This window comes from Malaclemys terrapin, chromosome 13, assembly GCF_027887155.1.
Source record: "Malaclemys terrapin pileata isolate rMalTer1 chromosome 13, rMalTer1.hap1, whole genome shotgun sequence".
Taxonomy (NCBI): domain Eukaryota; kingdom Metazoa; phylum Chordata; order Testudines; family Emydidae; genus Malaclemys; species Malaclemys terrapin.
The window spans coordinates 13,746,060-13,767,784 of NC_071517.1; the positions used below are offsets into that span (position 1 = coordinate 13,746,060).

The 21,725-nt window shown below is 52.1% G+C and overlaps 1 protein-coding gene across 2 annotated transcripts in view; it reads left to right on the top strand.

Annotated features, from left to right (window-relative positions):
- Positions 1–19,824, top strand: part of RAB37 (RAB37, member RAS oncogene family) — a 63,535-nt gene extending 43,711 nt beyond the window's left edge. Inside the window, exons 2-9 of one of the 2 annotated variants that reach the window (XM_054048079.1) lie at positions 4,430–4,540; positions 10,234–10,275; positions 10,952–11,018; positions 11,167–11,219; positions 12,794–12,859; positions 13,776–13,832; positions 15,633–15,709; positions 17,039–19,824. In XM_054048079.1, coding sequence (XP_053904054.1) covers positions 4,430–4,540; positions 10,234–10,275; positions 10,952–11,018; positions 11,167–11,219; positions 12,794–12,859; positions 13,776–13,832; positions 15,633–15,709; positions 17,039–17,144 — 579 coding nt within the window. In that variant the 3' untranslated portion in view covers positions 17,145–19,824. The remainder of the gene's footprint in view (positions 1–4,429; positions 4,541–10,233; positions 10,276–10,951; positions 11,019–11,166; positions 11,220–12,793; positions 12,860–13,775; positions 13,833–15,632; positions 15,710–17,038) is intronic. The other variant, XM_054048080.1, reaches the window with a different exon arrangement.
- The last annotated feature ends 1,901 nt before the right edge of the window (positions 19,825–21,725 follow it).

Below are 21,725 nucleotides of genomic sequence, written 5' to 3' on the forward strand. Positions count from 1 at the left end.
GCTGGGCGGCCCCACCGACCCGCTCCCAGCTGCCCCGGAGGCTGCACTGGCGGGGGAGCCTCTTCCCCATGGCCACGCTCGTGTGGGGCCGGTTTGCTCCCCCTTGTGCCGCGCTCGCTAGTGCAGGCGGCTCCCCAGCAGCCCCGGAGCCGCTCACAAGACACTAGCTCGGAAGGAAGCGAGCGGTTTGCGGGCAGCGTGTTGACAGCATCTCTGCAGCGGGGACAGTTAGCGAAGGGGCCAGTGGGGCAGGGCGGGGGAGAGAAGGGTCGGGTCCAGGTTCCCGTCCCCGTTCCCCCCCCCCCCCCCGTGCCTGTCAGACGCGCCCTGGATCCGCTCTGAAGCTGGGGGGGCTGCGTGTGCAGAGCACAAGGGGACGGTGCCCCCCCCCGCCCTTCCAGTCTGGGGCTGGCCTAGCTGGGGGGCTGGGTCCAGCGGTTCCCAGCAGTGCAGCTGCGGTGTCCCTGCACGCGATAGAGGCTAGTATGTTCCTATGGCCATGGAGCGGGATCCAGAGGACCTGTTGGCCGGGTCACAGGAAGAGCCGTTCGTCTGAGGAGGCTGGGAACCAACCCCGAGGGTCTGGGCTTCATGTCTGACAAGGGCAGGGGCCCACGTGACTTCACATGGCAGCGGGAGCAAGGCTGCCATGCAGGGCAGGCACCCAAGAGTGCAGAGGCGGTTGGCAGCTGTCAATCCTGTCCCTTTACCAGCTTCCTCATTCTCTCTGTCCCCAGTCAGCTGCCAGTTGCCATCAGGCGCCTTCACTTGATGGGCACTGCACCCAGTCAGCCCCATGGCAGTGGTTCCCAGCAGAGGTATCTGCTACCAGCCATAAAAGTGCTCTCCCCCAAATTGGATGTGATCATGGGTAGGGCGTTCTGAGGATAGTGGAACCACCTCTAAAATTGTCACTGCACCCCTGCACAGAGGAGAGGCCAGGACTTGATCCAGACCCAGCCTCGGGCCAGCGGAGTAGATGCTCACTGTGTTCCTTGGAGACTGCAGCCTGCATCGAGAAGGATGCTTATAAATCTTAGTACCGTGAGATGTGTGTGGCCTTTCCCTTCCCTTCCCTTCCTGGGTCTCGCTATGCTCACAGAGCTCTGCATTTGCACCCAGAGCTGTGCACACAGGGAGAAACATCTCCTCAGGAGGCTTGTTTTGCTCGCTCCCAGCTGCAATACCTGTCTTATATAGCTCCCGCTTGCAGAGTAACCCACAATCTTTGAGGTATTTAGCCTCACAACACTCCCAGGAGGCAGGGCAGGGCAGGGCTGTTACACCCCCCATTGTATGGCTGGGGGAAGAGAGGCAAAGTGAATTGACCAAGGTCACACAGGAAGTCTGTGTCAGAGCAGGGAATTGAATCGGGGGAGGGGCAGGAACACTTCTGACCATTCTTCCACTCTGCCAAGCAGCCTGTTTTGCCCCTGCCTGCGATTGCTGGGAGGGTTCGTTCTGCTTTGCTTTGGTTATTCCGAAAAATTGCATTTGGGTCCATTTTTTTTCTTGGCCCCTTCTTTCTTTTCTTTTCTCTTTTCATGCTCGCACCTTCCTCCTGCTCCTTTCTCTCTGATTCTTTTGGTGGGCTTATGGGGGGGAGAGTTTTCCCCCGAAAGCAACCTGGGAACTTTACCTGGAGCAAACTAGAGCCAGAATAGAGTGCTGTTCCCAAAGCTTGCCTCTGTTCAGGTGTGTCTGCAGCAAAGGATTTGGTGACATCAGGCAAGGTGAATTCGCCTGCAGAAGGGTCATGTTGGGGGCTCAGGATCTTTTGCGGTACAGCTCATTTGCTGGCCCAACAAGAATGATCCCAATCCCCATCTTTCCTCCAGGACAGACACCTTGTTTGCATGTCTGGACAGAATGACAGGGCCTGACTTTCAGAAGTGCAGACCACCTGCAGCTCCCATTGACTTCCGCAGAGGGTGCAGGAGCTCATCTCCGCTGGCAGGCAGGACCGTAGACTATTTCATTCTCTGCAGGTCACTTGCTGTAGTCCCTGCTTCGTGTTCTGTTTTTAACAGGGAATGGGGGCTGCCCATGTGCCTGATGAATTATCACCCAGTGACGGCCAGGAAATTGCTGTCATCGCAAAGCAGGCAGGAGGGGATCACACTTTCTGGGCAGCTGAGTACTTGTTAATAATGCACAGTGTTTCTCCTGGCGAGGGTGCTGCCTCGCCCTCCCTGGTGTAAAAATGGATGTGGAGGTGCCAATGAAGCCGGGGAATCCAAGCTGCGTGCTGTTTGCTTAGGAGGAGTGGATGCTGAGCTGTGTGTTTGTTTTGGTATCTGGTGTGGGCGAGGTGGTTGGAGCAAGGCGGAGAGTCCTGGGGCTGGCAGAGTTTGTTCAAGGAAACAAAGCTGGCGTGGTATTGAACCAGCTTCCGTTGGTGAGAGGCAAGTTTGAGTTTACCCAGAGCTCTGGGAAAGGTACTCAGAGCGTCACAGCTACAGACAAGGTGGAACAGATTGTTCAGTGTAAGTAGTTAACACATATTTCAAGGGACCATTCAAAGGGAAGTGTCCTGTTAACACCCCTCCAGTCACGGGTGGGGGGGGTGGGGGGGTGAAGGAAATGGGGAGAAGGCAGCTGGGGAGGGGGTTGTTAGTGGGCTATGGATTGTTGTAGTAAGCCATAAATCCAGTGTCTCTGGTCAGTCCATGAGTTTTAGTGCCTTACAAAGTTATGAATTTAAGCTCCAAGGCTTGTCTTTTGAAAGCGTTGTGTAGGTTTCCTTCAAGGATGAGGACTGAGAGGTCAGATACAGAGTGATTGCTTTGTGAAAAGGGTTCACCCACAGGTGACAGGGTGTTTGTCTTGTATCATTTTCCTGTGTGAGTTCATTCGAGAGCGTAGTGATTGTCTGGTTTCACCCACATAGCAGTTACTGTGCATTTATTGAACTGAACGAGGTACACCACATGTTGTGATACGCGGGTGTAGGATCCATGGATCTTGAACGGTGAGCTGTGAGAGGTGTTGATCACTGGAGCAGTGGAGATATGGCTGCAGGTTTTGCATCTGTTCTTCTGGCAGGGTCTGGCACCACTTTGAGTTGGTGGGTCCTGGTCTATGGGGAGCTTGCTTCTGATGATGAGCTTGGAGAGGTTGGGGAGTTGTTTGTAGGCCAGAAGTGGGGGTTCAGGAAAGATTTATTTCAGGATGGAGTCCCCATCAAGTATGAGTTGTAGTTGTTTGATGTTATCCTGTATGAGTTCCGGTGTGAGATGGTAGGTGTGGTGACAACTAGGGGTGTATGGTTGGAGTGGGTTTTATTTCTGTATTGAAGCAGGTTCTTTCAGGGGATTTGGGTGGCCTGTTCCGTGATGTGATCTACTTCTGTGGTGCAGTGTCCGTGTTTGGTGAAGGCGGATTGAGTGTGTTAAGGTGTATATCCTGGACTTTCTCCTAGGGCCTGGACAATGGGACAGAAAGAATGAGCCATTTCTTGAGATAGGCGTGAGATCTTCGTCCATCTACCTGTGATTGCAGGGAGAAGCCTGGCGCTGGTATCTGGAGAACTGACTGGAGGGGGATAGTGCCATGGTGTGTCCCATTCTCCAGGAAGAGATCGATGGGGTATTGGTAGATGGAAGGTGTCTAGTTACCAAGAGCGCCAGCAGCACAGTGCCCCAGCCTAACGCCATTGCGAAGCATTGGTAGAAGCAGCAATTAAATTATCTGTTCATTTAGAGGGGAAACTCATTTAGCCATTCCCTGCTAGATAGTGGGGTCATGGTCAGACTCTCTAGCAGTGACATCCCTCCTGCAATGACGTCAACTGCTACTAGTGCTTTCTTTCTTTCTTTCTTTCTTTCTTTCTTTCTTTCTTTCTTATATTTTGCCCATTGGAAGCTCCGTGGAGTCAGGTCACATGTGCTCTCATGGCTGAGTGCTGTGGGAGCAAAGAGAAAAGAAGGAAACCCCGAGCGGGTGAGATGCTGCCCATACCTCGGCTCTGAACATATGAGCTGTTGTTCCTGGCTCTGGCTGTATTAGAGGCCACCAGAGGAGCAGGGAGGGAAGGAAGTTAAATTTCAAGGACTCACTTGCAGCTACAGGAGCATTTCCCAGTCTAGGGAGCAGCCGACACTGCGGGGAAACATTGCCACCAGCTGGGGAGACCCTGCTTTAAGGGAAGCTGTATCTGAGACATACACTGTAGGGCAATGTCGCTTTGTGTGGGGTTCAAATCTGTGTTTGAAAGAGGAAGGGAGCTGGGAGAGGAAAGGAAGCTGATGGCTCTGACAAGCTCTGGGAACAAAAAGAAACCCCCCAGGCTGCCCATGACTGTGTCACCCACCGCCCCAATCAGTGCTCCTCCTCAACAGGGCTGCACCACCCTCACCCCGGTTCTGCCCTCACCCCAAAAGGCACTCTCCCACTGCACTATTAATGAGTTTTTGCACCCGTGTTGTAGGTGATGCTGCTCGGCGATTCGGGCGTGGGGAAAACCTGCTTCCTGCTCCAGTTCAAAGACGGGGCCTTCCTCTCTGGGAACTTCATAGCCACTGTCGGCATAGACTTCCGGGTGAGACGCTGCAGCTTTCTGCGCTAGGGAGAGCCTCTTGTTACAGCTCAGGGGATGAGTGTGAAACAGCCCCTCTGCCCCCATTCAGATAATCATTGAATGGAAGAGGGTTCAATTAAACTGCCCTTGTGTCTTCGATTGCAGGAGCTATTGCCTGAAGAAAAGGGGGGAGCGCAGAGAGTATTATGTGAATGGCTGGAGTGATCCACATGCAAGTGGGGCTGGAGCCAGTAGTCCTGCTGCAGCTATGGAGAGTATCTCTAGTGTACAGTCGAGTGTATTCAGAGGGCACCAATCCCTGTAGTGTGTAGGCCCTGAAAGGACAGTAGAATAAAGGAAGAGGAAGTTTCAGAGCCAGGTTTTGCTGTCCGGACATGGGCTTTTTTCTCATTGTCTTATATTTCCAGCCTTCCGTTTACTCTTAGGGCCTGATTCTGCTCTCACTTACACTGGGGCGAATTGGGAGTTAGTCCCCTGAACTAAGCCGTGCTCCACAGAGATCGGCGTCTGGCTCTTTGAATGGAGGATATGTTCTCCCAAAGGATGTATTGTATATGATGTCGGTGTGGATGGGTGTGCAGTGTGCCTGCATGGAGGCCGGAGGTTTATCAGTAGTGAAGGGTGAACCTAGGGTTACCATATTTCAGCAAAGCAAAAAGAGGACGGAGGAGCCCCGCCCTAGCCCCGCCCCTCCCACTTCCCCGCCCCCCCCAGAACCCCTAACACCCTCCCCCCGTTCCTTGTCCCCTGACTGCCCCCTCCTGGGACCCCTGCCCCTAACTGCCCCCCAGGACTCCACTCCCTATCTAAGCCTCCCTGCCTCTTGTCCCCTGACTGCCCAACCCTTATCCACACCCCCACCCCAGACAGACCCCTGGGACTCCCACGCCCCATCCAACCACTCCCCACCCCCTGACAGCCCCCCCCCAGAACACTCCACCCATCTAAACCCCTCTGCTCCCTGTCCCCTGACTGCTCCGATCCCTCTCGTCCCACTCCTGCCCCCTGACAGCTCTCCCCCCCAGAACGTCCCAGCCCTCCACCCCCCCAGCTCCTTGTCCCCTGACTGCCCCCTCCTGGGACCCCTGCTCCTAACTGCCCTCCAGAACCCCACCACCCTACCTAAGACTCCCTGTTCCTTGTCCCCCTAATTGCCCCTTCCTAAGACCCCCCCCAACTGCCCCCCAGGACTGTATCCTGACTGCCCAAAACTTTCTCCATTCCCCCCAAAAAGTCCCCCCCCCCCGTTTTCTTGACTGCCCCCTCCAGAACCTCCCTGTCCCTTCTCCTGCCCCCTTACCCTGCTGCTCAGAACAGGGTATTGGGCTCTGTGCGAGCCGAGCCGGACACGTGGCTGCGCTCCCCAGCACAACAAAACCCGGTCCCTGGCCCTGCACAGTGCTGCCGGACCGGGTTGCAGGGGAGAGCTGCTGGCTCAGAATGCAGGGCGGATCCGGCTCCTCTACAGCTGCTCAGGAATCCAGCCCGGGACTTTTCTGCAGCCCTCCCAGCCGCTCACTCTGCCGGGGGAGGGGGAAATCCCGGACATTGTGAGTGCTTTACAAATTCCCCCCGACGCTATTTTTAGCACGAAAAGGAGGACATGTCCGGGTAAATCCGGACGAATGGTAACCCTAACCTCAGAGGTTTGAGCCAGATAAATGCCCAAACGTCTGGGTTCTTATTCCACCGTTCTGTGAACATTTGAAGCCGGCACAACTGAGCTGGACTCTAGCAATGAGCTGCTTCCTGGAGAGGAGGAGGAGGATTACCATTATTGATTTGTATGACCACAGCACCTCCGAGGCCCAGGCTTGGCCCAGCACCCCATAGTGCTAGGCAGTGTACGAACACGGAACGAAAAGATGGTCCGTGCCCCAGGATGCTTACTGATCATCCTCGTTGGCAACTGGGCCAGAAACCATCTGTTCTCCTGGAACCAGCATCTCTTGCTGCGGCTGTGCAAGGCAGAGGGGCGCAAAACTGAAGCTAGGGTTTCAGAGCGTTACCTTTACACTTCCAGCTTCGGTGTGATGAAAGGTTCCATCTGGTTCTTGTTTTACCCAGACTAGTTCACCAAGCCCTGTCTGTAATGCAGGTGTGTGCAACTGATTATTAATGCAGGGTTGTGCCCGTGACATTGTGGGTCTGTGGGCGCTGGGATCTGTGTGTCCTGGGATGCTGACAGGTGACCTTGTGATGCTGCAAAGGGTGGCTTGTGTCGGGGAAAGTGCAAGTGTGTGTGGAATGAAGATACATTCTTGATGTCCGTGACTTGACATTTTAACCTCAGGGCTTTCTATATTGCCCGTGGTAGCTCTGTGCTGAATTGTTGATACAGCACCATAGGGATACATGGTGCTTTACTACACATACAAAGATGGAGAGGCAGATTCTGTCTCCTGCATCAGCCCCTATGTGCTGCTTTGTTCTGACCCCCAGAGCAGCCCAGAAACTGAAGCCGCCTTTTACTCCATTCCTGTGGATTGGGCCTTATTTTATTAATATTATTATTATTTATCATTTGTATTACCATCATATCTAGGAGCTTCACATGGCCCAGGACCCCATGGTGCTAGGTGCTGTACAAACACAGAACAAAAAGACAATCCCTGCCCCAAGGAGTGTCCAATCTAAGTGTAAGACAGGAGACAACTGATGGCTACAGACAGCTGGGACTGTACAAGTGAACCATGAAACTCTAGATTGGTTAGCATGGTGGGCAGTGGTCTCTGCACACTAACAGCTGAACCGTTGCTCTCTGCGTGCTTCTCCTGGGCATGCAGCACAGTCCCTGCTCCAAAGCTAAAAACAACGTTAAGACAAGAACAAGAGGAGGAGACCCTGTTCCTGTCTCTATGCATGGCTGGGCTGGGCGAGAGCATGCATGCAGTGTTGTGTATTCTTGCACTGTTGTGGTAGCGCGCCTGATGCCCTGAGGCATCTGCCAGATGCAAGCTCCCTGCGACTGAATGGAGAGCTCTACCTGGGCCTCTCTGTTTTGCAACGTGTCATTACTCTGGTGACAGGTGTTCAAGGCTAGTCTGCTCGTATTAATTACAGATGACCTGCTGCATTTAACCTGCTCATCGGATGCCTTTTTAATGCCCCCACTACTGAGTTCCGCCAGATTTTTCATCTGCAGCCAGCTACGGGTTTGGCAGCAGCATCCCACGTTGGCTCAACCTCTCCTTACCCATTCGGGGTCTGGCACCACCATGTCAATATCCACTGTCAAGAGGTGCCCAGGCAAAGCAACCAGAGTACCCAGGGCATTCATTAGGAAGGCAGCCAGCCAATCAGAGAATGCACTGGCAAGTGACACCCACCCTGCCAATCATAACAACCCGAGTAAAAAGAGTATCCATTGCTAAGAAACACCCACCCAGCCAATCCAAACAAGGTGAGTATCAAGGGCCCGGAGCCTCCAACTAGCCGCAGTATGAAAACACCCCCAGCAGGCCTGTTTGCACACACAGGTAGGAGCCTGGGCACTTACTGCTTCTCTAATACGTAGCCGGTTGAGGTTTACAGGATTTTTACTCCTCTCCTTTATTGCCACCAAATGAACCCCTTAGCTGTGTGGGGAAATAGAGCAGGGGGGCCTTCTTTTTAATAGCCAGAGCTGTGAATCTAAAGGCCCCAAAATAAACCCTCCAACAGAGATCTGTTATGCTAACTACCCTTACACAAAGCAATACAGGCCAGGGCCTGAACTAGACTAGCTGCACAATTCCCTGCCAAACTCGGGCAAGGGTCATGATCGGGGGGGGGGGGGGGGGGGGGGGGGGGGGGGGGGGGGGAAGGAAGGAGGCAAAGAATAGAAAAAAAGCCCCAGCAGCAGCACTAATGAAATATGTTCATGACTAATGAAATATAATAACCACTTGTGTGAAGCAATAGGTAACTAACTAAATGCAATTTCTTGACTCATGCAGCTTCTCCTTTGGATGATCTGTGACCCACTCCGTGATTCCAGCTATCTGCAAAAATAGGTGTCCCATGTAAACCCCCCCCCCCCCAATCTTTAACCAAAAGACCCTGGAAAATAACATGTGTCTTGAGAAATGTACCCAAACTGGTGCCAAGTACCACCCCTGGGGAAAACCACCAAGCGCCCCTCTACCCAAATAAACATCCAATTCTCGGAAAAATGAGGGGGGAGGGGGAGGGAAATTGACCCCGACCCTAATTTCTTAACTCGCGGTTTGGGGAGGGACTGACCCCAACCCTAATTTCTTAACTTGTGGTTTGGGGGGGGGGCTGACCCCAACCCCAGTTTCTTAACTCATGACGTATTGTTTGTACTTTGCTTGCGGTTTAATGAAATAAAAACCCACCTGCGAGCGGCCCTCGGGGTGTCAGTCTTCGGACTGCACCCCAGTGCACTGGCATGTATGTCGATAAACTGGCCTCAGGCTTGAGTCTTTGAACTAAAATCATTGCGTGGGTGTCTTTGACCACAACAGCTGGACAGGGCCATGTAAATTCTCGCCCAGGCTGAGGCTGCACTGAATTTTCCCATTGGTCTCTGCTTGTGTTTCTCAAGTGACTGCCTTTGTCTGTTAATCTGGGGCAATCCCGGAAATAACCCAGACCACAGCTGTGTCACTCACGGGACGGTTAGGCCCAATCCTGCAAAGTGCAAAGCGCCTTCTTCAACTCCCACGGCTGTCAGCAGGAACTGCGGGCAGTCAGCACCTCGCAGGTTGCAGCCCATCTGTTAGCACCTCTGGCTGCCAAACAGGCCTAGAGGCTCTGAGCTAAAAGCAAACCAGCCAGATTGTGGCATTGGGTGTTTCAAATTCTGTGACGAGCTGAGTTTCAGATCGGGGGAGGAGAGAGAATGTTGCAGGTTGGTGTAAAGTGTCCTGCAGGGCAGGCTGGTAACAAACACCTGCTGTTGGTTTCTTGGTCCAAGCTCTGAAGGGGGATTCAGGAGAGATGCTCTGTTAGATGCCCTCCTTCCATACATTATTATTTCTGGATGTCTCTGTTTTCTGCTTCTAATGCAATCTGTCTAAGCTATGATATTTCTAGGGTGCCCATGCCCATGATGTGTGAGCAGGAATGGTGTCCCTAGCCTCTGTTTGCCAGAAACTGGGAATGAGTGACGGGGGATAGATCACTGGATGATTCCCTATTCTGTTCATTCCCTCTGGGGCACCTGGCACTGGCCACTGTCAGAAGATAGGATACTGGGCTAGATGGACCTTTGGTCTGACCCAGTATGGCCGTTCTTATGTTCACCAGCTCCCAATCTCTCCAGATGGACGTTTAAATGATAGGAAAATGCATCCTTGCGGGATGCCCAAGCTGGAAGCTTTCTCCACAGCTGAAAGTTTGAATGTTTTCAGTGGGCTCACACCATGAGTATGAGCCATTGAGTCGATTAACATCTATCTTTCTTACTATCCTGCCTTGCTATTTAGCTGACAGGAGAAGCTGCTGCAGAGAAAGGAGACAGACCTAGAAGAGAGTTACCTGTTACCTCCTTCTCTTTTTGTCTCCAGGCTCTGAATCCAGCATTGCATGCTCCTGCATCAATGGAGCTGGTGTATACTGAACCCTGCCACAGGGGGCAAGATGCCTATAGTACCGTGGAATGCAGTATGGGGAAGGTGCAGCCCACAAAAGACCACACCCGGCGTGCCCACCATATTAAACCAGTGTGGTTTTGTTTTCTCTTACAGAATAAAGTCGTGGCAGTGGACGGCGTGAAAGTAAAATTGCAGGTGAGTCCGGTAATTGATCCTGATGCAGCATGTGCAGTTAATACTTTGTCTGAGGGTGTCTGTACAAATAGGCGGTGGCTTTTATCTATTCTTTGCCATGTGTACACACTCCTTAATAAGGTTTGGGCGGAGGGGAAGGGAAGCCAATCTGTTATCTCCCAGCTTAACTCTTGCAGTGACAGTGCACAGACAGCCAGCGTTTGATAGCTCTTAATATGGACATTTCTCAGGGAGAGGTGAGCCCTTGGGGGCAAAGACTGTTCTAGGTGTGATGTGGTATGTGATATGCTATATGTGCACAATATACAACACCTGTAAAACCACCCCTTCATAAAGATCAGGGACAAAGGCTTAGTTTTTACCGACCTTTCATGCATTTGCTCCATATAACTTTGGCAACTCGCAGCCTGAAGTCTGGCTTGGGACCTCATATATCATTTCAATCCAGAGCTCCGAATCTCTTTCAGACTTGTTTTTATAACCTGGAAATCCCCTCCTACACAAGAAGCAGCATAGACAAGCAGTGAGTCCCTGAATGCTTCCAACCCTGGCACTGACTCTAGGGTTTTGGTTCATTACCTTTTGTTACGCCCAGATGCCAACACTCCCCTGGGATTGGAGAGCTGTGAATGAGATGAGTGGCAGTGGGGTTTTCATTGGGGCTGTTTCTTTGCAGATCTGGGACACAGCGGGGCAGGAGCGATTTCGTAGCGTGACTCACGCCTACTACAGAGATGCCCAGGGTAGGTTCTCAGGCAGGTTTGTGGTTTGCCCGATTCGGGGTCAGATGAGAATCGGAATCCGCAGACCTAGTGGAGCTGCTCTTGCCACTAATACCCAGGAACGGAATCCTCATTAAACCCCCACTTTGTCTCTCTTCTTTTCTTCCAGCTTTGCTCCTCTTTTATGACATCACCAGCAAAATGTCCTTTGACAATATTCGGGTCAGTATCTATCCCCTTGGACCTCACTGACACAATCGTTAACTCCTAATCCAGCAGAGAAGGGCAGACGTCTTCTCAGCCCATTATTCCTCAACGGCTGGACTCTCTGCACACCCAGACAGCTTTCTCAATGCTTGGAGAGAGCCTCCTAGACCCAGTGCAGGAGGCTGTGTTTGGCTTTCAACACGTTACACCTCAGCTCGCAAGCATGGGACTCTCCTTCCAGAACCATCTAATACAGCAGCTCTATCCCCAGTGCCGTGCACCCCTAGCACCATAGGCACATGTCCCTGTGTCTTCTCCCATCCCTCCATGTAGCTGGCTTTCCTGTGGGATGAGATGACCTGAGTCCCAGGGGAAAGAGCTGAAGCATTCTCAAAGCTCTGGCAGACTGACCTAATGGGAGGACCTGTCCCGATTCTTGGCAGCTAGCAATGCAGAACGGCCACTATTCTGCCTGTTCAGTTTGCTCTGTGTTATGATGCGATGGGAGACCTATGCCTTAGTCACAGCGGGCATAGGGGAATAGTTGTACTCTGAGTCCAGAACCTGGAATAGAGAACCCAATACTGCAGAGATCTGAGCACCCTCGGCTCTCCTTGAAACCAGTGGGGCACTCTTATCATGGGTCATCAGCACCGAGAGCAGAGCCTCTGCTCCTTGAGCTGAAGCAGAAACTCTGTTAGCCGGCAACTGTAGTAGACTATTATCCTCTCCAAGCTATCACATTGGTGATGCAGCTGCATTGGATGGTGGTAACATGAGTTGTTAAGTCAGATGGGTTTGGAAGAATTGTTCGGTGCTACACTGTATTGAAAGCCATGCACAGTCAATGGGTACCGAAGGTAGCTGGCACCATACTAAATCAGGGACCCAAAGGGAGGCTGCCTCTGAATCCTACCGCTTGGCAGACAGCATCCGGAGGCACAGAACTGGGCGCATGATGGTGCGGGCTGGCAGACTCTACAGGACACTGAAGTGCAGGGACGAAGCATTGACTAAGGTGCCCAGAGAGGAGAGCTGGCTGGGAATTTTTTCCATCAGAAAATGGAGATTGGTCAAAACCGAAACTTTTCATGGAGGGTGATCTGTTTTACAACACTTTTGTTGAGAAGGTTTCTCAGGTCCTGGATGGAATTGCTGGTGGAGAGGGAGAGAAAGACAATGCACCACCCCAGCATAGCAAATAGCCCCATGATTTGGACGCTCCTCCCGGAATGTGGCCGACCCAGGTTTCAGTCTCCTCCCCGAATCAGGCCGAGCAGGGATCTCTTTCTTTCTCTGTTTTGTTCCATGAAAAATGTTGAAAGGTCTCAGTTTCTTTCCGCATCAGAACAAAAGCAGATTTCGAATCCTTGAATTTTTTCACCAGCCATTATTTGTGTGTCCCAGAGACCGTTGGGCATAACTAAGTGCTCCAAAACTACACGGAAATAGCAGACCATGTTCCACCCCTTTAATCTGGCTGTTGTTATGCAGGGGCCTTCCTGGCTCTCCCCGCACACTTATAGTTGCATATAAACCTGCTTGTCGCCGCTGTTCATCTACCACGTGATCCTCTTCCTCTCTTGCAGGCCTGGCTTATAGAGATACACGAATATGCCCAAAAGGATGTGGTCATTATGCTGTTAGGCAATAAGGTGAGTGTCGCTTCCTGGTAAGCGACTGAGAGATGTGCTCATGTACAGTTACTCTCCTTCTTTGTTTTGTGCTGTCTGCCCCCACCTCAGACCGAGGACGCCCCAAATCGGTACAAACGTGGCTCTGAGGCTCCACCTCTTCGTTCAGTGACACTATCTCATGGGGGGGCTTTGCCGGCCCCATTTTGGAAGAACATGATCTCCAACCACTGCTGATCCATAGCAGCTCTGACCATGCAGGGCAGCGTTCAAGCTTCTCCATTTTCCAACTTCATCAGCCTGTGTGGCCTTGTCTGTTTTTCCTCACACCCTATCTGCCAAGGTACCAGGTACCTATCTATCAAGGTACCAGACAGAAAACTCAGCCACTCCTTGAGTTGTCCAGTAGGCACGGAGGGAAGCTCAAGAAGCTCTGATATCCCACAGACAGCGTCACCACCAGGGCCCAAACCCTGGGTTCCACTGTTTCAGCGACCTAAAGTGGATGTGACTCGCTGCCCCAAACCCAGAAGCGGGCTCCATTTTAAATTCTGTAATTCCTTACATTGGTTCTGTGATAGCACTTTGCCTGTATAGACCACTCTTCTTCTTCCAACCTTAATTACCCTCATAGGTCCCAGAGGGAGCCTGTGTCAGTGCTGGGAACAGAATCCATGAGCTCTGAGCTCCACTGCTGTGCCCATGTCCCTCTCTGTGACATTTACCTGGGTTTGGAACTTTCCTAAGAGAACATGGTAAGCAGTTTAAATGCTGCAAAACGACTCTTGGGTGCGTCCATGCCCACTTCTGCCAGCAGAGGGAAGCCCAAGTCTGAGTCTTCAGCAAGTGAAGCCTTGGGCTCGGTGATGGCCTGCTAGCGCAAGGCTGATCTGTGAGTCTCTGTGCCACTCCAGTAATGATTTCCCTTTGTTGACAGGCTGATGTGAGCAGCGAGAGAGTCATCAGGATGGAGGATGGAGAGTCACTAGCCCGGGTGAGCTGCCCCAGGGTTTTGCAGGGTGTCTATCATCCCTGAAGGTATCTGGTCCCTTCCTTCATCATCCTCAGTCCCATGGAGGCTATGATCTCCTTTGCTGTGCGGGACAGACCTTAACTAGGCTACTCCCTGGGGTCACAGAGCTGTTTCTCTGAGCCAATCATCCATCTATCACCTCAGTTCATCCAGCTCTTAAACCACTTTCAGATTTAGATGTACTCTGGGCTGTGCTTAATTTGTGCCAGGGCTTGCCAGGGCTGAGCCCCGGCACGACTGGGCCCGGCAGGTCAGAGCCCTGGCACGTCTGGGCCCGGCAGGACAGAGCCCCGGCATGTCTGGGCCCGGCAGTTCAGAGCCCCGGCGCCTCTGGTCTTGGCCCGGCAGTTCAGAGCCCCGGCGCCTCTGGTCTTGGCCCGGCAGTTTAGAGCCCCGGCGCCTCTGGTCTTGGCCCGGCAGTTTAGAGCCCCGGCGCCTCTGGTCTTGGCCCGGCAGTTTAGAGCCCCGGCACATCTGGTCTTGGCCCGGCAGTTCAGAGCCCCGGCACATCTGGTCTTGGCCCGGCAGTTCAGAGCCCCGGCACATCTGGTCTGGGCCCGGCAGTTCAGAGCCCCGGCACGTCTGGGCCCGGCAGTTCAGAGCCCCAGCGCCTCCGGGCTTGGCCTGGCAGTTCAGAGCCCCGGCGCCTCTGGGCTTGGCCTGGCAGTTCAGAGCCTCTGGTCTGGGCCCAGCAGTTCAGAGCCCCGGCGCCTCTGGGCTTAGTCTGTCATAGCCCTGGCACCTCTGGGTTTGCTGCATCAGTTATGAATGTAAAAAAATTGCTTGAGCCCCAGCCTCTCTTTCATTACAAATTAAGCACTGACTCTGGGACTGTGTCTGGACTGAAGGGATGAAAGCGAGAGAGGTCAGATGTAGGGGAGGAGGCTAGATGGGGTGGGAGGGCAGGGAGGGTTTGGGCTATGAGATGGGGGAGGTTGAGGGCTGAAGATAGCATGTGGGGGAGCAATTAAACTGCAGTGTGAGGGAGGGTCCTGGGAGGGCTGCATTGGTGGGAGTGGTGATAAGAATTGGAGCAGTGTGCAGTACAAGGACGCACCCCTCAGCCTGCCAAGGTATGTGAGAGACCATTAGTCCATCTGCTCAGTGGGGTGGACAGAACAAGGAGCAATGGTCTCAAGTTGCAGTGAGGGAGGTCTAGGTTGGATATTAGGAAACACTATTTCACTAGGCGGGTGGTGAAGCTCTGGAATGGGTCACCTAGGGAGGTGGTGGAATCTCCATCTTTAGAGGTTTTTAAGGCCTGGCTTGACAAAGCCCTGGCTGGGATGATTTAGTTGGTGTTGGTCCTGCTTTGAGCAGGTGGTTGGACTTGATGACCTCCTAAGGTCTTTTCCAACCCTAATCTTCTATGATTCTTCTATGATGCAGTCAAATGAGGCTCCACCAAAACATTAGCCGCCTCCTCTCCAGATCCCCAGAGAGACCTCTGTTCCCCTCCCCCTCAGAGGGCCTCTGATCTGCTCTCTCCTTTCTGCAATCCTTGATCTTCCTTCAAACCAGGCCGCCCCGGAGTAACCAGCTGTGCAAGTCCCTAGCGCCACCCCTGATTGCTCTGCCTCAGGTTGCTGTTCCGTCTGGGGCCTCTTCTGGCCAAGGGCCAGACCCAAGGAACCGGCTTGAATCCCCTGAGTTTGGCTTTGCTGGTAGATTGGCAGGGGGCATTTCAGAAGAGGACGGGAGCTAGAGGAAGGGGTAGTAACTGGCAGTGCAGTGGCTGATGGTGCTATGCCCCCTCTGCAGGAATACGGAGTGCCTTTCATGGAGACCAGCGCCAAGACGGGCATGAACGTGGAGCTGGCATTTCTGGCCATTGCCAAGTGAGTAACTGAGAGAGTGAAAGGGCAGCTTCCCAGGCCAGGGCTGCCTTCCCATATCGAGGGGCATTGATTTAACATGTGCGCACAGAGTTGGGAACATGTGCCTCTGGGGAGGGAGATATCTTTGCCTTCAAAGGAGAAGTGTCATCTAGTGGTTAGAGCAGGGGATTAGGCACCAGGGCTCTTGGGTTCTACACACTCACTGTGTGGGCAAGCTGCTTAACCTCCTATGGTTATAAAATTGCCCTATCTCAGAGTATTATTAAGCTTAACTCATCGATGTTTGTAAAGCATGCACACCTGGGCTGTCCAATGAGGGGGTCTGATGCTTTCCTTTGAAGCAGTTGGCATTCGCCCAGGGCAGGGACAGGTTGCAGGTCTGCATTGGCTGCTGGTCTGCTCCAGTCCAGCACTTCCTATGGGCAAAGTCTATAATGCTCAGACACTTTCCTCTAGATTGGGATAAAAAAGCATCAGAATCCCTGAGAGTTCTTGGACCAGAGCCTCAGCTGGTGTAAAGGGGCAGAGTTCCGTTGACTTCGGCTGAAGACCTGGTCCCTTGTCTCCTTTGTCCCCACACCTTGTTCTGCTCTCAGACTGGGAAGCCAAGTTCTAGCCCAGAGTTAATTTTTGACAGTCAGGTCACAAGCCCGTGAATTGCCACCTAATGTCCCTGGGATGTGGGTCCAGTTCCCAGCGGCACTTCAAAAACCCCACTGCTTTCCACCGCCGACATGCCAGCTGCAGCAGGGGCCAGGGCAAAGGGGCTGAACGGAGGCTATGCTGCTGCTGGCGACTGATTCACGGAGGTACAGTCGAGCTCCACCACAAAATAAAAAGATCAAAGGCTCCTTGAATGTTATCCCAGTGCTACATCATGCAGGTCCATTGCCAGCAAGTGGAATTAACCCTGTGCTAACACATCTGTCCCATCCACAGCACCTAGCCCTCCAAGATACAATTCTTCGTAGGGTTTTGTTTCACCTTCCCCTGAATTCATGCTGCTTCCCTGGCTGGAGCTCAGTATCTCCCTGTCCATGTGACTCGTGGCCTCCTGCACACTGGCTAAGACTTGGCCAGATGTATCGGCTGGCAGAGAGGGCTGGAGTGGGCTGAGGTTGTCGCCTCCATGGCACATCCATTTCCTGCTGGGGGAAGGAGCACAGGCCCAGATCTGCTCCAGGAGCTGAGCCACGTGTTCCACCCTCTCATCACCACCCCCTGGAAGAAAGGGGAGAGCATCACGTCCACCGTTCTTCAGAGACGCACAGCTGCTTCTGCTGGGCGAGGGGTGGCTAGTGCGATGTGTCACCGCTGTGCTTCTTTCAGAGAACTCAAGCAGCGAGCTGTGCAACATCCAGACGAGCCCAGATTCCAGATTCAGGACTACATACAGTCACAGAAGAAAAAATCCAGCTGCTGTTCCTTCATGTGAGAGAGAAGGATGGCAGGGTAGGAAGGAGGACTCGGGGCACAGGGGCCTGGTATAATGCAAGAGCAAGGCGGGGCTGGAGAGGAAACTGGTCAGATTCCTGTCCTCAGAAGATGCTCTAAAAATATTTCTGGCCATAAATTACAAATAGGAAAAAGGCAAACCTACCCTGAGAGGGGGCGGGATGTGTGTGGACGTGCATGAGTGTGGGCGGCTACAGGGAAGTTACAACAGAAGCCAAATAAAGGCCAGTTCTGGGTTTCGCCTGACTAGCAAATCTTACAATGTGCGAGTCTGACCTTCGGGGAGTCACTCCTGGCGGTACAGCCAAAGCCCTGCCTCTCAGGAGTGGCTTGTGTCAGCCTCGCCTGCATAGCCAGGACCCCAGTGATCAGGACTTGGCTGGTTCGGCCTCCAAACAAGCCAGGGCCCAGAGTCTAACTGGACTGGGCCAAGACAATGTTGGCTGCAAATCCAGTGCCCCATTTTCAGGATGGGACCAAGTCAACCTCAGCAGCGTAGCCACGGCCCTGTATCTATCTGGATTTGGCCAGGTCAGCACTGCTGCACAGGGTCCTGCACCTTTCCAGTCCAGAGTCGCCACCTTTCTGACCAGTTTCCATGGGATGTCTCTGCTCTGTAGTCTCACCGGGCTGAGGGGGCCAGGGCAGCGAACAGAGCAGGAAGAACCATTTTTCACTCTCTTGCATTAGCAGGTGAAGTTTTCCTGCAGTGAATGAAATCAGCAGGAGTGTTTGCTAAAGGAAGAGAATGGGAGACCTTTTCCCTGTGACATCTGGTCCCTCCCCATTCCCCTCACCTCCCCCAGGCCCCTCTCGTGTGCCCACCTCCTCCTGCCGCTGAGCATGTCCCAGGCAAAGGACTTGGGGTGCTCAGTGTTATTACAGTGCCTGTTATGTTGGAAGAAAGCTGCCGACCGCAGCGTTAGTGGAGAGAAAGGAGATCACTATCTATTTTTCTGACTTTAAAAAGAAATGTTTCAAATCTGCTCTTATTTATATTTATCTCAGGCCAAACCTATATTTAATCCTTTATGAGAGACCAAGCCCAGCATGCCACGGACGCGCTCTGGACCCCGCCCCGCCCCTGTTCTAAAGCATTGGCACCCGCGCTGCTAAGGTGGGGGTGAGCATGGAGCCAGCATTGCCAGCCTGTTTGGAAAAAGGCTGTGGCCACTTGCTGTGAAATCCACCCCCTGGCAGCCACCAGGACAGGGGAGGTCTTATTCTCCCAGCTCATGCCATTGCACTCCCCTGGTCGCTCTCCTACAGATGGCGCTAGGAGCTGCACCTCTTGCTGTTGAAATAATACTGCTAAAAATTAAGGGCCTGATCTAAAGCCTGCTGATGCCTTTAAGAGTCTCCCCATTGATTTCACTGGCCTCTGGATCAGGCCCTAATTGCTGAACGACCTGGTGTTTCGTGCTCTCAAAGGCAACCCACTGCTGCCTCTCTCCAGGCATAACCTTGAAGCTGTGACACAAATTGGTCACAACTGCAGAACAGGAGGCTTTGCCCCTCTCTCCCCATTGCACCCCCGTACGCCTGGCTACTGCAGCACATGTGGTGCCTTTGATTACGCAGCATTCTGAAGGCCCTGGAGCTCACCAGGGAAACACAGGGCAAATGAGTGATATGGGTCCTGCCTTAGGTTTGGTTTTCCTCAGGGGTGCTCAGGGAATTGATAACAGGGCACAGAGATCTTTGACCTCTAGGCCACCAGCTCAGCTACAATTTGAATTCTAACTGAAGCCCAGGGAAAGAGTCTCTCTGGCTTGAGTGAGAGGCAGATCCAGTCCAAAGTCAGCAGCGCTGATCGTTACCACCATCTTCTAGCTCTGGGGAGTGGCCTGTGTGAAATGAGTCTCTGGCCGGTTCCTACGAGACGGGTGTGCACAGGACAGGAATAACGCTTGCATTTGGCACCGAGTTGTCAGCAGAGTGGCCAAGCTCCAAATGGGCACGGAGAGCAAGCTCTCCTTTTACTCCCAGGCATATTGATGGGAGATAGTGGGAGAAGGCTCCTCCCTACCGCCCATACATTAGCTCTTTTGTCAGTAGCTAGAGACCCTCCGTCTGCCAAGCTCCCAAGCCAGCACTTCAACAGCTATTCTTTTTTAGAGTTTAGATTTCCTGACTGTGGCCCATGTGTGTCACCTTTCCCATTTGTCCGGTTTTCATTTTCCTTTCTCTAGTGAAAGTTGCAAACCCCTGGTGATTCCCGTGGCCCCATTCAGCAAGGCACTGAAGCACATGCTTTATGTGAGTCCCATTGACTTTGCTGAATTGGGGCCCTGAGAGTGACTGTGCATTACTCTCTCTAGGTACCTGTCTCGTCTGTGTGTGCAGCATCTGCCTCGTGCCTGTGGTATATAAGGCTATGGAATAATTACCCATTAGAGTTACTGGGCCAATATTTCTTTTGTCCATATGCTTAAAAACACCAAAAAGGCCCTGTCCCTCCAGGAACTGGAACTTTTAAGGAAAGTCAATTTATTTGACCCCCTAACAGCAAAAGCTATGTCTACACTACAGACTTCTGCCAGCATAGAAATATTGGGAAGAGATGTGATCCCTGACCAGCATAGCTGTGCTGGCCAAGGTCTATAGTGTAGACGCAATGATACCAGCAAAACTGTGCTGTTACCAGTGTAGCTTGTTTCACTTGGGCGGTGTGGTTTCACTATACTGCTACAAAGCACAGCTTTGCGGGTAGAGCTGTGTCCATAAGGAGCGCTTTGCTGGTATAGCATACCAGTATTCCTACACCGGTAACGCGCTCCTAGTGTAGACAAGGCCTAACTCACACCAAGGCCAATAGGACCATTGGAGTGACAGAGACTAGCAGGAATTGGCTCTAGTTGGTCACATTGGCTATTATGCTCTGTCAGATGAGAACAGACTTTTGCAGGAATAAATATTTCAGCAGCATGCGCCTCATCACAGCAGTGCCCTGTAATTATTAGTATCATCTAGGGCAGTGCCCTGACACTGCTTAATAAGCCCATGGATGGGAGGACTGACTTAACACTGAAATGCTTTAACTAATAATTAAATGCTCCAGAGAGGAAGCACAAACGTCGTTTGCCAAACCAGTGCTGGAGTTAACCTGTAGAACAGCATGATAGAGGCATCTGGGAGATCTTTCATGATTGTGTCACTTTCTGATTTGTCCATTACTTGCATGTTGTATTTTTTATTCCTGTGGTTGAATTTGGTGCGTTTTATGCACAGTTCTCCTCATCCAGTCAGTCAGAGCTTCACACTAGCCTGAGCGGTTCTCGGGATACAGGGCCCTGCTGTTTGTTTCCCCTTGACTTGAAATCTCAGGAATGTTTTCTTCACAGGGTGCAAGTCCATTACCTCCCCCTGTGCTTTGCCAGAGACGGGCATTACCGCTTTCACCCTCAGCTCTGCACCTGTGTCCCGCACTCAGCACAAGAAGGAAGGATCATGTGGGGATTTAAACTTGCACCAAGTCCTCATGTTAGTCTATGGAACATGCTGCTGAGCTGTCTGAAGAGGGAGTGCAGTATCTGGGAGGCTAATTCCTGGTCCAGATTAAGGCTTTGAATCAGAGCAGAGACGATAACACAGGAGATTTATAAACTTCCACCTATGAATTTTGTTTGCCTTTCCTTTTGGTCTATGTATATAATGCAAATCTAGATTAAACCCACTCTGCAAAGAACTGATGCCTCAGACCTCAATCAGCAAACACTTTATATCGCGCTTGCCTATGAATTTTGTGGGTTTGATCTTGACCCCTCCAAAATCAATGGGAGTTTTGCCACTGAGTTTAAAGGGAGCAGGAGCAGGCCCTATGTGTAAGTTTTAAAATCAACACCGCTGCCCTTATGCTTCATTTTACCCTTTCTTTAGACCTGTTTCTACTGGCATCAGTGTCAAAACTCCCATTCAATTTGATGGGAACAGGATCAAGTCCTTGGTCGATAAAATCAAAGTCACCCTAGTGTCCCATGTTATCACATTAGCCAGGATCCTAGAAAGCAATGATAGGAAAAAACCCCAAATACTTTTGTTGACTATCTTCTTGTTTACATAGTTCATGTATATCTGCCAAGTCATGAATGTTATGGAATGACACTGCACTGAACCATTCCACATGGGAATCTCTGCTGTGGCAGGATCACACCCGGGACGTCCATTCCCTGGCACACGTTCTTGAGCTTCTCTCTGTTATCAGGGCGATGCCTTTGCCTCAGCTGTTGTTCACGGATTGCTGTTTGCAAGTTTACAGAATTAAAGCTCAGTATTTTGGAGAGTAAATGTGTCCGCCTAGTTCTTGGCATGAGCAATTTCCAGCTCAGATCGTTAGAGAAGAGAGCGAGCGTTGCTGGGTGGGATCTGCATTGCAATATTTGCTGGGCATTAGAGAAGTCGGATGTACAATGCAAGCCCCGGAATCTCTAGTGTGCATTTGCCTAGCCTAGAGTGACCAGACAGCAACTGTGAAAAATCAGGGTGGGGGTGGGGGGTAATAGGCACCTATATAAGACAAAGCCCCAAATATCGGGACTGCCCCTATAAAATCAGGACATCT